Here is a 17,197-nt window from a genome sequence, read left to right on the forward strand (position 1 = left end):
TAGAGTCTGCTTTTGTTTAGATGTCAAGGTATTATGGTTTTTAGAGTGATGGCCAAATTTATGAGTTAAGTAGACAGCATGGGATTCTTTTGAGGGCATCTGAGGTCTGAATGCATGAGCTCTTAATGCTGACCTGTTAGATTTTTATCTCGTGCGAGCTGTCTAGTCTATGCTAATATCAAATACAATCTCTGGTGAAAATCTGTAATTTATTTAAACATGATACTTGAGAAAACGTTCTCTGGAACTTGAGTAAAATAAATGTTAGTTACTCCTAATAGAAACCTGGAGTCATTGATCTCATTTGGAAGCCCTAATCAAAATATAATTTTGTCCTTATGAGTCATGTTAAAATTTGAATGAACAAATCAAGATTCTTTGGACTCAAGAAAGTAGCCTGGTGAGAAATTTTTGCCAGAATACAAAGCAACCATAAAAATTAAATAATATAAAAGACAAGGTTTTTTTTTTTTTTCTCTCTCTCTTTAAATTCTAGCAAAGGTCCAATGACTGATATGACTTGTTCTGACCATTAATATTAGGTCCTTCATCACCTGCTTAACTTTCGCCCTCCTTTGCATTCAGCTTCCTAGCAGAGTTGGATCCAGGACTCAACACTAGCCTTTTTTTTTTTTTTTTTGGAGAAATTTCTCTATTTCTTGGTAGACTATCATCTTCATCTCATAGGCTTTCAGAAAGGGCCTATGAGAATGGTATGCCTGAGTTCTTGCATTGAAAAATCTTCATCTTCATTTGGGGTTAATAGTTGCAAATGATTTACATTGAGAATGGATAAGCAATGAGATCCTACTGTACAGCACGGGGAACTATATCCTGTCTCTTGGGATAGACCATGATGAAAGATAAGAAAGGGAATGTGTAAATATATATGTGTGTGTGTAAATATATATATGTGTGTGTGGGTAAAATATATATAAATATATGTATATAAAATATATATATATATAAAAAGCTGGGTCACTTTGTATGTAGTACAGGAGAAATTGGTACAACATTGTAAATTAGATATAATAATAATAATAAAAAAAATCCTAAAAAACTTCATCTTCAAAATCCACAAACTTGAGGACAGGATTAAGATGGCAGAATAGAAGGACTGGAGCTCAACTTCTCTCCTAAAAAATAACAAAATTCACAACTTAAGACTGAGCACTCTTCACTCAAATGGACTGGAAGCCTTAAAAAAGATATCCTACTCCAGAAGAAAAAGAGGAGGACACATCAAGAGGTAGGAGGGGCAATTTCATGATATATAAACAACCCCATACCTCCTGGGTGGGAAGCTCCACAGACTGGAAACTAACTAGTTCACAGAGACTCACCTCCAGGAGTGAGAGTCCTGAGCCACACATCAAACTCTCACATGTGGGGATCTGGCACGGGGAGAAAGAGCCCCAGAGCATCTGGCATTGAAGGCCAGTGGGGCTTGTGCACAGGAGCTCCACAGGACTGGGGGAAACGGAGACCCCATTCTTAAAAGGCACACACAGACTTTCACGTGCACTGGGTCCGAGGGCAAAGCAAAGTCTCCATGGGAATCTTGGTCAAACCTGACTGCAGTTCTTGGAGGACATCCTGGGAAAACAGGGGTGAACATGGCTGGTTGTGAGGGAAGGACATTGAAAGCAAAGCTCTCGGGAATATTCAGCAGCAGTGCCTTTCTCTGGAGGTGGCCATTTTGGGAAAATTTGGCCCCACCCATCAGTCAGCTGCTGAGAAGCCCCAGGGCAAACAACAGTCCAGGTGGGATCACAGCCCCGCCCCTCAGTAAACAGGCTACCTAAAGACCCCTCAGGCACACAGCTGCCTCTAATCCCATCCAGAGACTAAGGCCCACCCACCAGAGGGATTAGAATCGGCTCCACCTACCAGGGGGCAGGCATCAGTCCCTCCCATCAGGAAGCCTACAGCAAGCCCCCATACTGACTTCAGCCACAGGGGGGCAGACATCAGAAGTAAGAGAGGCTGCAACTCTATTATCTCTAAAAAGGTCACCACACCAAAAACCTATAAAAATGAAAAGACAGAGAACTATAACTCAGATGAGGGAGAAAGGAAAAACCCCAGAAAAACAGCTAAGTGAGGAGGAGATTCTCAGCCTCCAGGAAAAAGACTTTAGACTGTTGATGCTGAAGATGATGCAAGACATTGGAAATAAACTGGAGGCAAAGATGGATACCTTACAGGAAACACTGAGCAAAGAGATCCAAGATATAAAACTTCAACAAGAAGAGATGCAAAATACAATAACTGAAATAAAAAATTCACTAGAAGCAGCTAACAGCAGAATACAGGAGGCAGAAGAACGAATAAGTGAGATGGAGGACAGATTAGTGGAAATTACAGATGCAGAACAGAAAAGAGAAAAAAGATTGAAAACAAATGAAGAGAGTCTCAGAGAACTCTGGGACAACTTTAAATGCACCAACATCCAGATTATAGCGGTGCCAGAAGGAGAAGAGAGAGAGAAAGAGACAGAAAAAATATTCCAAGAGATAATAGCTGAAAACTTCCCTAACATGGGAAAGGAACCATTCACTCAAATCCAGGAAGCACAACGAGTACCATATAAAATAAACCCAAGGAGGAACACCCCAAGACACATACTAATCAAACTGACCAAAATTAAAGACAAAGAGAAAATCTTGAAAGCAGCTAGGGAAAAGAAATAACATAAGGGAACCCCAATAAGGTTATTGGGAGATTTTTCAACAGAAACTCTGCAGGCCAGAAGGGAGTGGCATGATATACTTGACATGATGAAAGGAAAAAAACCTCCAACCAAGATTACTCTACCCAGCAAGGCTCTCATTCAGATTTGAAGGAGAAATCAAAACCTTCACAGATAAGCAAAAGCTGAGAGAATTCAGCAACATTAAACCAGCCTTACAACAAATACTAAAGGAACTTCTATAGGCAGAAAAGAACAATAGAAGAAGGAAAGAAAAAAGAGCAGCGAAAACAAATCCAAAATAATTAATAAAATGGCAGTAAAAACCTACATATCAATAATTACCTTAAGTGTGAATGGACTAAACGCCCCAACCAAAAGACATACACTGGCTGAATGGATACAAAAACAAGACCCATATATATGCTGTCTTCAAGAGACCCACTTCACTTCTAGGGACACATACAAATTGAAAGTGAGAGGATGGAAGAAAATATTTCATGCAAACGGGGATCAAAAGAAAGCTGGAGTAGCAATACTCATATCAGACAAAATAGACTTTAAAATGAAGAATATTTTAAGGGACAAAGAAGGACATTACATAATGATCACAGGATCAATCCAAGAAAATGATATAACAATTTTAAATATCTATGCACCCAACATAGGATCACCACAATATATAAGGCAACTGCTAACAACCTTAAAAGGAGAAATCGACAATAACACAATACTAGTGGGGAACTTTAACACCTCACTTACAGCAGTGGACAGAAAATCAATAAGGAAACATAGGCCCTGAATGACACATTTAACCAGATGGACTTAAAAGGTATTTATAGGACATTTCATCCAAAAGCAACAGAATACACATTCTTCTCAAGTGCACATGAAACATTCTCTAAGATTGATCATATCCTGGGCTACAAATACAACCTCCCTCGGTAACTTTAAGAAAATTGAAATCACATCAAGCATCTTTTCTGACCACAACGCTCTATGACTGGAAATCAACAACAAGAAAAAAACTGCAAAAAACACAAACACGTGGAGACTCAACAACATGCTACTAAACAACTAATGGATCACTTAAGAAATCAAAGAGGAAATTAAAAAATACCTAGAAGCAAATGACAAAGAAGATACGACACTCCAAAACCTATGGGATGCAGCAAATCCGTTCTAAGAAGAAAGTTTATAGCAATACAAGCCCACCTCAGGAAACAAGAAAAAGCCCAAATAAACAAGCTAACTTTACATCTCAAGCAGCTCGAGAATGAAGAACATACAAGACCTAGAGTTAGTAGAAGGAAAGAAATCATAAAGATCAGAGCAGAAATCAATGAAATAGAAACGAAGAAAACCATGGAAAAGATCAATGAAATGAATAGCTGTTTCTTTGAAAAGATCAACAAAATTGATAAACCCCTAGCCAGACTTACCAAGCAAAAAAGAGAGAGGACTCAAATCAATAAAATTAGAAATGAAAAAGAAGTAACAATGGACGTCACAGAAATACAAAGGATCATGAGACTACTATATGCAACTATATGCCAATAAAATGGACAACTGAGAAGAAATGGACAAATTCTTAGAAAAGTACAATCTTCCAAGACTAAACCAAGATGAAATAGAAAAGATGAATGGACCAGTCACAAGAACTGAAATTGAAACTGATTAAAAAACTTCCAACAAACAAAGGTCCAGGACCAGATGGCTTCACAGGCGAATTCTATCAAACATTTAGAGAAGAGCTAATACTTGTCCTTCTGAAACTATTCCAAAAAACTGCAGAGGAAGGAATACTCCCAAACTCATTCTGTGAGGCCACCAACACCCTGACAAAGATTCCACAAAAAAAGAAAACTACAGGCCAATTTCACCGATGAACATCGATGCAAAAATCCTCAACAAAATACTAGCAAACCACATCCAACAATACATTAAAAGGATTATACATCACAATCAAGTGGGATTTATCCCAGGTATGCAAGGGTTCTTCAATATCCGCAAATCCATCAGTGTGATACACCACATTAACAAACTGAAGAATAAAAACCATATAATCCTCTCAATAGATACGGAAAAAGCCTTTGACAAAACCCAACACCCATTTCTGATAAAAAAAACCCTTCAGAAAGTGGGCATAATGGGAACCTACCTTAACATGATAAAAGCCATATACGACAAACCCACAGCGAACATCATTCTCAATGGTGAAAAGCTGAAAGAATTCCCGCTGAGATAAGGAACAAGACAAGGATGTCCACTCTCACCACTACTCTTCAACATAGTTCTGGAAGTCCTAGCCACAGCAATCAGAGAAGTAAAAGAAATAAAAGAATCCAAATTGGAAAGGAAGACGTTAAACTATCCCTATTTGCAGATGACATGATACTACACCTAGAGAATCCTAAAGACTCTACCAGAAAACTGTTAGAGCTCATCCACGAATTTGGCAAAGTCGCAGGATACAAAATCAATACACAGAAATCAATGGTATATCTATACACTAACAATGAAAGAGCGGAAAGAGAAATTAGGGAAGCAATCCCGTTTACCATCCAAAAGAATAAAATACCTAGGAGTAAACCTACCTAAATAGACAAAAGCCCTGTACTCTGAAAACTACAAGCTACTAATAAAAGAAATCAAAGATGACACAAATAGATGGATTGGAAGGGTTAATATTATCAAGATGGCTATACTGCCTAAGGCAATCTACTGATTCAATGCAATCCCTATCAAATTACCAAGGACATTTTTCACAGAACTCGAACAAACTATTTTAAAGTTTTTTTGGAAGCACAAAAGACCCAGAATAGCCAAAGACATCCTGAAAAAGAAGAATGGAGCTGGAGGCATCAGGCTCCCGGACTTCAGACTATACTACAAAGCAACAATCATCAAAACCGCATGGTACTGGCACAACGACAGAACTATAGATCAGTCGAACAGGATAGAAAGCCCAGAATTAAACCCACATACTTACAGCCAACTAATCTATGACAAAGGAGGCAAGAACATACAATGGAGAAAGGACAGCTTGTTCAATAAGTGGTGCTGTTAAAACTGGACAGCCACATGGAAAAGAATGAAATTAGAACACTCCCTAACACCATACACAAAAATAAACTCCAGATGGATTAAAGACCTAGATATAAGACCTGACACTATCAAACTCCTAGAGGAAAACATAGGCCAAACACTCTCTGACATAAATGACAGCAACATCTTCTCAGATCCACCTATCAGAGTATTGACAACAAAAACAAAAATAAACAAATGGGACCTACTCAAACTTCAAAGTTTCTGCACAGCAAAGGAAACCCTAAACAACACGAAAAGACAACCCACAGAATGGGAGAAAATCTTTGCAAGTGAATCGACTGACAAGGGATTCATCTCCACAATTTATAAACAACTTCGCAGCTCCATACCCCAAAAACAAACAACCCCATCAAGAAATGGGCAGAAGATCTAAACAGACAATTCTCCAAGAAGACATACAGATGGCCAAAAAACACATGAAAAGATGTTCAACATCACTCATTATTAGAGAAATGCAAATCAAAACCTCCCTGAGGTACCACCTTACACCAGCCAAAATGGCCATCATCCAAAAGTGTACGAACAATAAGTGCTGGAGAGGGTGTGGAGAAAAAGGAACCCTCGTACACTGTTGGTGGGATTGTAAATTGGTGCAACCACTATGGAAAGCAGTATGGAGATTCCTCAGAAAAGTAAACATAGAACTACCATTTGATCCAGCCATCCCACTCCTGGGCATCTACCCAGAGAAAACCACGACTTGCAAAGACACATGTACTCCAATGTTCATTGCAGCACTATTTACAATAGCCAAGACATGGAAACAACCTAAATGTCCATCGACAGAGGAGTGGATCCAGAAGATGTGGTACACATACACAATGGAATATTACCCAGCCGTTAAAAAATGAAATACCGGCATTTTTTGCAACATGGATGGACCTAGAAACTATCATGGTAAGTGAAATCAGCCATACAGTGAGACACCAACATCAAATGCTTTCACCGACATGTGGAATCTGAAAAAAGGACAGACTGAACTTCTTTGCAGAACAGATGCTGACTCGCAGACGTTGAAAAACTTATGGTCTCCAGAGGAGACAGTTTGGGGGGGTAGGGGGATGTGCTTGGGCTGTGGGATGGAAATCCTGTGAAATCAGATTGTTATGATCATTATACAACTACAGATGTGATAAATTCATTTGAGTAATAAAAAATTTTTTTTAAAAAAAAGGTAAAAAAGAAAAAAATCCACAAACTTCAGTGGTAATTTTCTGTATTAGTTTTTCCTGAGACATGGTATATACCCTTTCTGTGTATAAAATTTATTTCAGGAACGTTGTCTTAATGACATTTTTGAAAATGTTTTTTTATAAATACATAAATATGTATCTCCTCCCTTCAGGAACATCACGTGATGCCTGTGTTTCATCTCCTTCATCTGCCTTTCCTGTTTTCCTTGTCATCTTTTTACACCCTTTGTACTTTCCAAGTTCACTCTTCCCACCTCTCTCAAACTTTTCTCCACGTTCCTTATTTTTTTCAAATAGTGTCACTTCTTCATTAGTTACCTCTTGTATGACTTTGATTTCTATGATGATTTTATTTTTCTTTTTGACTTATTTCCTAGGTCTAAAATGTCAGCTTTTATTTCCTTTTGTGAAATTTATTTATTTCTTATGTACTCGCATCTTTGAGATCTTCTTTAGTGGTGATTTTTTCATGTATTTTTGTGCTAATATCTTTGGTCAAGATTGTCATTTCATGTCTGTATACTTTTGTAAGTTTTATCCTTTTGCTATTTCTCTTGCTTGTGCCTTTCTTCCTCTTTACCTGTAGTATTTTTTAAAATGAAACACTTGGGGTGTCTCCACTCCTTGTCTGACCCTCCCTATCTTTAAATAACGAGTTCTTGGATTTTAGCATTACTTTTTTACAGTTAGATGTTATAAGATGCCTTTTGTTCAGATGGTTAAGCCCTCCATTACAAGCATAAGATAATCATTTTTGGCCACTCCAGCCTCACCAGGTAGGAGCAGGATGGCCACTGTGCTTTAAGCCTGCCTCATAGAGACTGTTCCTGGGACTCCTTCCACATATGAGAATGTGTTTCTTTTCATACTAGTCCAGCTCTCTCATAAGGTCTGTATGATCTGCCTTGTTTATACTTCTCCCAGAAACTCTGTATGCCATTGGATTATATGTATGGTTAATTATTTTATGTGATTTTTAAAATACTATATGGGAGAATCATGTGAAATTGTGTTTTATGGGTTAAAAATGGTCAAATAGATTGGCAGTTTCATATATATCGCAACATATTATATGATTAACCTCTTCATTGTCATTATTTGCCATTTTTGAATCCCTATTTCTGAGTCATCTCTCAGCTGACTTGAGTTGCAAATCATTTTTTTCAGGAAGTAGTAAGTATTTTTTACGCCTGGTTATATCCGTTGGGATTCTTGGAGTCTTAGCTTCGAATTCAGAGAAGTCATGACTGTGTCCCCCAGAGATACTGAAACTGCTCAAGTGTAGAAGTATTATTGTGAGTGGGTCTTAAGTATGATGGTGAAAGGACCCTTATGCTCTTGGTCTCCAGACCACGTGCACAGCTCTAGAATAATCATTTTGAAAAGCAACGTTGCATCCTGGAGGAGAGCAGTCCAGCCTCAGAAGGTGTTACCTCCTGACTTAGCTGGTCCATGCACTATGACGTCATTCTGATCAGTGACTTCAGTGGCTTGGCTACTTCTATAAGGCAAAATTCTCGATTACAAACAATGTTGAATGAGATAACAAAATAGCTTAAAATGTATTTGGTAGATCTATGGATTGTGGTGTTTATACAAGCAAGGTGGATAGAACAAATGAAGGCAGCAAACCCAAACCCAGCATTAGTGAAAAGATTACTGCCCTCTCTGTTCTGGAAGAGCTCGGGGAACTTAATCTGCCAGCAAGGATTCGATGGGTCCCCTGGCCATGGTTCTGTATCAGAGGCTCAGAGTTGGTTGCTGCTGCTAGAAAACTGGCTTCTTGCGGGGGCGGTCGCGGGTTATCATTAGTGAGAAGTGAGGGCTGTGGAGCTCATTGCTGGCCGCCGTGTACTTTGTCCTTCTGCCTGTTGAGCCAGCAGTGCTGGTCACATTCTCTGGTAGATCACTTTGCCTCACAGTGGAAGTCTTCTGCTGACCGTTCTTGCGGAACACAACTAGTCATACCCTGGGCGCATTTCACTAGGCCCATTTCATCCACATGTCTCTTCCCCAGATGGCTTTGCCACCAGTCCTTCAGTCTTTCTTCTTTCGGGTCCTTATCCATGTGGTTAAACTTGTAGCCACTGCCCCTCAGGCCGTCTTTCCTCAGCCGAAGCTATGTGGATATATTGTTGGAGCTCCGCCTGCAGGGAGGAAGCTTCCGCTCTATTGTCTTTTCAGAGACCACCCCTTAGGATGGATATGTTCTTAGTCTACTTAGGACTCCTGACAGTGAAAGGTCCGCTGGAACTAGGCATCCAAGTTATTCAGACCTTTCTGCATCTTCCTATATCTTAGGTTTCCTTATCTGTCTGTCTGTCTGTCTGTCTATCTAGTGAGTTTGGTTCTTTGAGTCTTACTCTTTTTGATTAATACTCCTTTATTTCTATTTTTATTTTTTTGACTTTTTAGGGCCACACCCCGTAGCATATGGAGGTTCCCAGGCTAGGATCCAATCAGAGCTGTAGCTGCCAACTTACATCACAGCCACAGCAACTCAGGATCTGAGCTGCGTCTGTGACCTACACCACAGCTCACCACAACGTTGGGTCCTTCACCCACTGAGCAAGGCCAGGGATCAAACCTGCGTCCTCATGGATACTAGTCGGGTTTGTTAACTGATGAGCTATGACGGGAACTCCAGTATTCCTGCTTTTTATTTAAGAGCCTTAGTGGAGACCCTGAATTCAATGATGTAGTGATTTATCACCCTTTGAAATTTTTTTCTGTCTTAGCCTGGCAGCTGTAGCACGTTCAGAATACTTTTTTTTTTTCTTTGTTTTGCTATTTCTTGAGCCGCTCCCGCGGCATACGGAGGTTCCCAGGCTAGGGGTCGAATCGGAGCTGCAGCCACCAGCCTACGCCAGAGCCACAGCAACGCGGGATCCGAGCCGCGTCTGCAACCTACACCACAGCTCATGGCAACGCCAGATTGTTAACCCACTGAGCAAGGTCGGGGACCGAACCCGCAACCTCATGGTTCCTAGTCGGATTCGTTAACCACTGCGCCACGACGGGAACTCCCAGAATACTTTTTGAATATACGTAGGAAGTCCCTGAATTTCCGTCTTAGCCTGGGATCAAGAGTTTAGAGGCATGTAATTCTTTGTTTCCATCCTCTTTTCAGGTTCTCCAAGTCTCTCACTGTTTCTGTCTTCTTTGGATTCTTTCCAATAAATTTCTTTTCCAACCAGAGTTAATTTCTCATGCTTACAAATAAGAATCCAGACAAACACATTAGTATCATGAGATGGATGTAGAAAACAGAACCTCTGGAACCTGTGAGAGTAATGCATTGTTTGGATGAGTTGGAGGTAACATAGGTCTCATTAATTTTCAAAATGCTAATTAATTTCAAGCTTCAAAGGCTGTAGCAATAGGTCCCCAAATCCTCAACAGGGACTTCATCCTAGCAAACACAGGTAATAATGTTGTCATTTTGAAAGGTAATGAGACCTGAGTCTTTAACTGTCTGGATTCTTGATTGCAAACAGGAGAAACCAACTCTGGTTGGAAAAGAATTTATTAGAAGGATTTTGAAGGGCTCGTAAATATAGTAAGAGTCTTGAATGTCCAGAGAAAGCTGTGGGTAGGAACCAAGGCCCATGCGGAGGGTCAAGAACAAGAAGTCCAACCTCAGTCTTCTATCAGGATTGGTTCGGCCACAGTGGCAAGGTTCTTCCACTGCTCTTGCCACTGGGTATTGCTGGCACCACTGCTGTCACTGGGAACCACAGTCACTGCCAGGAATGCATCCTGAGCACTTTCTGTCTTTGTGCCATCCTCTTCACAGTCAGAGTCTGTCGTTGAAGCGGGTCCAAGTCGTACAGTGTGCTGACTTTCACCCTGGACTTGTTTCACAGTGTACTCGCTTCCCTAGAGGAAGAGAGGTCTTCTATAAAGAGAGGCCAGGCCTTAAGTAGGAGGCTGGTCACTTTTGTAAAGGGAGCTGTAGTCCTTTGGCCCATTGCATGTGGAGCAGAGTCTTCCTTTCTGATTCGTATGCCTTTCTTTTCCTTTTTGTCCTCTTTGCGGTGCTCCCTAGGACCCCCAATAGCCTGTGGAATAATATTGCTAAGAGCGACCATCCTTGTCTTCTTCCTAAAGGCATTTAGTCTTTCACCACTAAGTTTGATATTAGCTCTAGGGATTTTCATAGGGACCATTAGTTAGGTTGAGAACTTTCCTGTTTGTTAGGCACTTACTGAGTGTTTTGATCATAAACAGATATTGAATTTTGTCAAATGCTTTTTTGCATCTCTTGAGATGATTGTGTGTGTGTGTTTTTTTTTCATCGTTTGCTAACCAATGCATTAAATTGATTAATTTTTGAATGTCAGGAAAATCTTGAATTACTTGGTCTTGAATATTGTATTATCCTTTTAATGTATTACTGAACATATATATTGCTAATACTTCATAAGAATTTTGAGTCTGCTTTCATGAGGGATAGTGATCCCTGAATCCTTTGTTTGATTTTGGTGTCAGGTAATGCTGGCCTCATAAAACTAGTTAGGAAGCATTCTTTTCTCTTCCTGTGTATTCTAAAAGAGTGTGTCTGGGATTAAGTCTTTCTTAAATGTTTGGTAGCATTCTCCAGTGAAGCCATCTGGGCCTAGAGCTTTCTTTGTGGGAACATTTTAAACTGTGGATTCAGTTTCTTTAATAGATAAAGGAATATTTAGATATTGGTACCTGCTTTGAACAGTCTTAGGCAGTGTGTATCTTTCAGGGAGTTTATCCATTTCATGAAAGATGTTGAATTTATTGGCCTAGAGTTGTTGATAATTCTCTTATTGTTCTTTTAATGCTTGTAGGATCTATAATGTCCCCTCTCTCATTCCTGACATTGATCATTTGTGTCTTTCCTTTTTGCTTGATCAGCCTCACCAGAAACGTATTTATTTTTTTTCTCTTTTCAAAGAATCAACTTTTTATTTTATTGATTTTCCTTATTGTTTGTTCATTTACTCTCTATTAATTCTTATTTCTTTCCTCTGCTAGGACCTAATCTGCTTTTCTTTTTTCAGTTTTTTTTTAAAGCAGAAGTTTAGATCATTGATTTGTCGCATTTCTTCTTTTCTAGTGTGAGCATTTAATGTTGCAAATTTTCTTCAAAGCATTGCTTTAGCTGCTTCTCATAAATATTGATATGTTGTATTTTATTCAGTTGAAAATATTTTCTAATTCTCTTTTTAATTTCCTCTTTAACCTGTGGGTTGTTTAATTTTCATGTATTTGTGGATCTTCCAGATAGCTTTTTGGATTTTTTTTTTCCTTTTATTTTTGCTCTCTGGCTTTTTGATGTGCTCCGAGAGATCACCACCTATATTTGAGGAGAAAGTGTTGCTCTGGACCATCACTGTATGTGAAAAGCCTACGGGCTCCCTGGAGCCCATGGCCCAACCCAAAGACTGCCTAGACCTGTGCTGGTGAGCAGGTTTACCACCTGCTGAATCTCTCAGCAGTGGGCTGAATCTCTCTTGGCTGGCGTCTGAGAAATGGGACCAGCCATTCTGCCACCACTGCCATGTTCCAGGAGCAAGGCTGCAGGTGGGAATTTGTTAAAAGTCTGTATGTAAGGCACCCATATCCCAGTCCCTATCCACAGCTGTGCACCCAAGAACAGGCATCTGCCTTTACGCAGAAGACAGACTCTTCTTCAAAGAAATTCAGTGGCTCCAGAAAAGGCCCTAGTGCTAGAGCTAAACTCTTTGCAGGAGTTGCTGAGGGTGGATTCCTGGATCACCCTGGGGGATGAAGAGCCTGCACAGTGGAGGGAGTGGCCGTCTCTGATCTCCCCAACACCTTCAGCCAAGGCAGCTGCTTCAGATCTCATGTCACATTTTCTCTTGACCTTATTCAACACTTAACTTAGACTTGTCGTCTGTATGTGGCATGCTAATACTTGTAAGAACAGAGAGCTTTTGATGTATGTGTAGATGGCCCACAGAAAGGATGAAATCAGCCTTCTAAAAGATGCTGTCCGACTCATAGTGCCATATGACTTTTAATGGACCAGGGCCTTAAAGTGTGAATGGGTGACAATTTGCTGGGTGACTGGATTAAAGATAACTTCAGTTTTCTTTTTGGTGTCTTTCTGTATTTTCGAACTTCACTACAGCGAGCATATATTACTTTTGTGTTCTGATAAAATAGTTTTAAGTATTAAGGTAAAAATTAGTCGAGTTGTGAAGTAAGTGTAAACAGCAGATCTAATCAGGTGAGCATGACGTAAGGCCACTGCGAGGCTGATGATTCTACAGCAAACTGTGTTGATCAGAATTGTCTCTAAGGGTGTTTACAGGAGAAATAATGGACAAAAGCTTTACTTCTCCATGAGCCAGGGTGGTAGGAGTCCTAAGAAGGGCTGTCTGGCCCTACTCCTTGGGCCAGAATTCCTGGGGACAGGAAAAGGTATGCCGACGTCATGGAGTTAACAGGACAAGAGTGCCATCGTCTCTGGCGCGCTGTGCCCCGCTCTCCCCCCGGGGACGGTGCCCCTGCTGGGGACGGGGCAGGAGGTTTTGAGGACTTTCCTGCCACCCTCACTGTCAGGGAGGAGCTGGGTCACCTGCGTTCTGTTTGTTCCCTCACGCGGTTGTCCCTCTCTGTCCTGTCCGCAGGCAGCTGGCCAAGAGTCTCGGGCAGGCTGGTGAGATCGAGCCTGAAACGGAAGGGATCCTAACAGAGTACGGTGTGGATTTCTCGGATTTCCCTTCAGAGGTTTTAGAATGCCTCCCGCAAGGCCTGCCTTGGACGATTCCACCAGAGGAATTCAGGAAGAGAAGAGATTTGAGGTAAATATGAAACTCTGTAAGAACAGCATGTTTCTGCCTTTCTGCCTTCTGCCCGAACTTTCCTAGGTGCTGGGCTCAGCTGCCTCCCCCTTTGCCCCAACATTCACGTTCCGTTCAGCTGAGAATTGTGCTCTCTACCGGGAATCGGCAGGTGATGGCTCGCAAGCTCAGTCTAACCCACTGCCTGATCATCTATACCCATGAGCTAAGGATGTTTTCTTTTTAATTTAATTTTTTTTTGTCTTTTTTTTTTTTTTTTGCTATTTCTTGGGCCACTCCCGCGGCATATGGAGGTTCCCAGGCTAGGGGTCGAATCGGAGCTGTAGCCACCGGCCTGCACCAGAGCCACAGCAACGCAGGATCCGAGCTACGTCTGCAACCTACACCACAGCTCACGGCAACGCCGGATCATTAACCCACCGAGCAAGCGCAGGGACCGAACCCGCAACCTCATGGTTCCTAGTTGGATTCGTTAACCACTGCGCCACGACGGGAACTCCTCTTTTTAATTTTTAAACTGCTGAAAAAAATCAAAACAGTAATTTTCCGTGGGAGTTACATAAAAGTCAAATGTCAGCATTCATGAAGTCACATTGGAACACAGCCATATTTATTTGGTTATATGTTGTCTCTGGCAATTTTTGTACTACAGCAGCAGACTTGAATAGTTGCACCAGAGACCCTTTGGCCTGCAGAGTCTAAGGTATTTACTCTCTGGGCCTTTATAGAAAAAGCGTGCTGTCTCCTGCTCGAGACCATTCTGATCCGAAAGGTGTGGTTGCCGCCTTCTTTTCTCATTGCCGTACCCCATAGATCTGCTCAAATAAAGACAGGGTTATCTGGTTAGAAGCGCCTTCCTTTAAATGGGCCTCTTCAGGCACAGAGCAAAGGATTCAAGACTTCTGTGCTTGGAGCTTCATTTTAAAGCTTTACTTTTAGGTCTGGAATTTGTTGGAAAGTACTTTTGTGGTATTTTTTTAACAACATCTTCTTTGAAGATGTTTCTTCATTGTGGGATGTTAGTTCTTTTCTGATATTTCTCTTCAGAATTTGGTTTCAGTACTGGCATTCATTTTGAATGCCACATGGAGGTATTTAGAACCAAGAAACTTTTCGTACAACCCACTGAGGCTGTGGAAGGTTTTTTGCTAAGGTCAGCCCGTGTCAGAGGCTTTTCCGCCACCTTGCTCACTTGGTGCAGCTGAGCTTATGATACCCTAAGCTCTCGGTGTCCGTGACTCTCCGAGTCGGACAGTCCTCTTTCCAGTTCCCTCCTGCTACCCTGTCTTTTAGGAATTTACTCCCCCTTTTGTTCTTCTCTTGCTGAGAGTAGGCAAGGAAAAGGAGCTGACAGTTGCTTTTCTACTTGTTAGTAGCTCTGCTGGAATACCCATTCTATCTGAAATCGGCTAACAAGATGCCTTCCTGGTCTTCAGCAGTCACCAGTGTTCACAGAACGCCTTCTGGGCAGTTATCTTGCCAGGAGCTTTGAGATCTTGAGCCTATAACCTTATTCTCTCTGAGCCTTCATTTTCTCATACATAAATTGAGGGGCTTTTCTGAGGTCTTTTCTTAAATCTAGGAATCTACTTAAAAAATTAATAAGAAAGTCAGAATGAAGGGCTGAATTTTATTGTTTGAAGTGTAGGTTAGTATAGCTATTCTGCAGTAACTCAGCATTTTAAATGTACCTGCCCTTTCACCTAAAAACTCTATTTCCAGGAATTCATCCTACTCAAAGAAGTGTAAGAAGTGTACAAGGCTATACATACAAGAGTGTTCATTGCTGCTGTATTGTAAAAGTGACACTGCTAGTGTCCATTTTAAAGGAATGGTTAAATAACCTATGTCGTGTCAGTAAGGTAGCATTCCCTGTAGCTGCAAAAGAGGAGCTCAATCCATATGGCCTGCCCTCAAAGGATGGCCATTGTATATTGCGAAATGAAAGAAGCAAGTTTCAGAATAAGAAGAATATGAGCCTATTTTTAATAAAGTCAAGTAATATAAAAACTATATAAATGTATATGTACATATACATGTACACATGTATACAAGTATACATGCAAAAAAAAAAAAGTTCTGGGAGGAAGTACATTGAAATTGTTGTCAGTGATTGCCAGGTACTGACTCAGTGAACTGATAGGAGGTAGGGATGCAATATTTTACTTTTCATTTTATAAGTTGCTCTCTTATTCAAATTAATTTTTAAAAAGAACTTCTGTAACTTTAAAAAATTATAAATGGAAATATCAGAAGAGAGAGGTGCTCAATCTTTTCCAGCCCAACTCCTGGCCTGCAGAGCAATAATGAGGGATGCTAACAGTCATGGAGCCTAGTATCACTGCTTCCCTCTCGTGGTACCTCTTGCCTTTTTCTTGGCCCCCATTGCCTTCTGAGTTAGAGCACAGAGTAGGAGGCCTTGCTGTGCAGAGGGCTTCTGTTAAAACATACCTATGTGTCCTGTAAGAGGATCCAAAGATGCAGGCAGCTTATGGGATGCTTTCTGCCATTAGCATAATAACAGATTTTTAAAAAATCACTTTAACTTCTAAAAAATTTTTTCCCTGCACATTACCTCTAAAATTATGTTTCTAAAACCCAGATCTGATTTTTTTTAACTCCTTTGCCTTAAAAACGTTCAACTGCTTCCTGATGCCTAAAGTAGTAATCTCTAAACCTTGCTGAACATGTGTTCCCGGTAACATAAGTGCCTTTATTTTAAAATTACAAATGTGCTTACTACTTTACTAATTTATTATGTGTGTTATAAGCATACGTAAAATTGGAAACATGAGAATAAAAAAGTTAAGATATTTTTTATTTTATTTTAAAAAGGTACAGAAAGCTGTTCATATTATTTTTTTTTATTAAAGTGTGGTTGATTTACAGTGTTGTATCAGAAAGCTGCACATATTATTAATCCTACTTTTGGTGGAAGCAGTGCGATTGAATATTCTTTTTTGTTGTTTTGCTTTATCAGCGTGCAATATGGAAATACAGAGGTCGGATTTTAAGTTTTGTATCTTTTGATACTTAGTTTTGGTTTTAATGGTTATCGTAACTGAAAAAGATAACCTCATATCTTGGGAAGACGTGAGCTGAACTTACAAAATCATAAAACTCCTTTTTCAGTCCTATTCACTGATTATATTCAGATTTGTTTTGAAATCCAGCTAATAAATTTCCATCTTCATGATAGCAGTCAGTTCTTGCAGACTAATTGAAAGGTGCTGCATTTTTAGATTTTTAAAAATGATTTCATAATCTTGAAACCACTGGGTTATTCTTGGGTTATTCTTCATTTGGCATTTTTAAAAACTAGTTAGAAACTTCCGGTAGGAAATTTAAGTGTATAGATATGAGTAGTTTTGTCGTTTATGAGATTAGGTCATTTTAGG

At 40.2% G+C, this 17,197-nt stretch overlaps 1 protein-coding gene across 4 annotated transcripts in view; it reads left to right on the forward strand.

Annotated features, from left to right (window-relative positions):
• DIS3L2 (DIS3 like 3'-5' exoribonuclease 2) overlaps positions 1–17,197 on the forward strand; it is a 364,222-nt gene that overhangs the window by 171,348 nt on the left and 175,677 nt on the right. For all 4 annotated transcript variants that reach the window (XR_007134111.1, XM_047773760.1, XM_047773762.1 and 1 more), the window contains one exon: positions 13,626–13,799. Coding sequence is in view for 3 of the 4 variants with exons in the window: in XM_047773760.1 (XP_047629716.1) it covers positions 13,626–13,799 (174 nt within the window). In the remaining variant the exon portion in view is untranslated. The remainder of the gene's footprint in view (positions 1–13,625; positions 13,800–17,197) is intronic.

The sequence above is a fragment of the Phacochoerus africanus genome, chromosome 3, assembly GCF_016906955.1.
Source record: "Phacochoerus africanus isolate WHEZ1 chromosome 3, ROS_Pafr_v1, whole genome shotgun sequence".
NCBI lineage: Eukaryota > Metazoa > Chordata > Mammalia > Artiodactyla > Suidae > Phacochoerus > Phacochoerus africanus.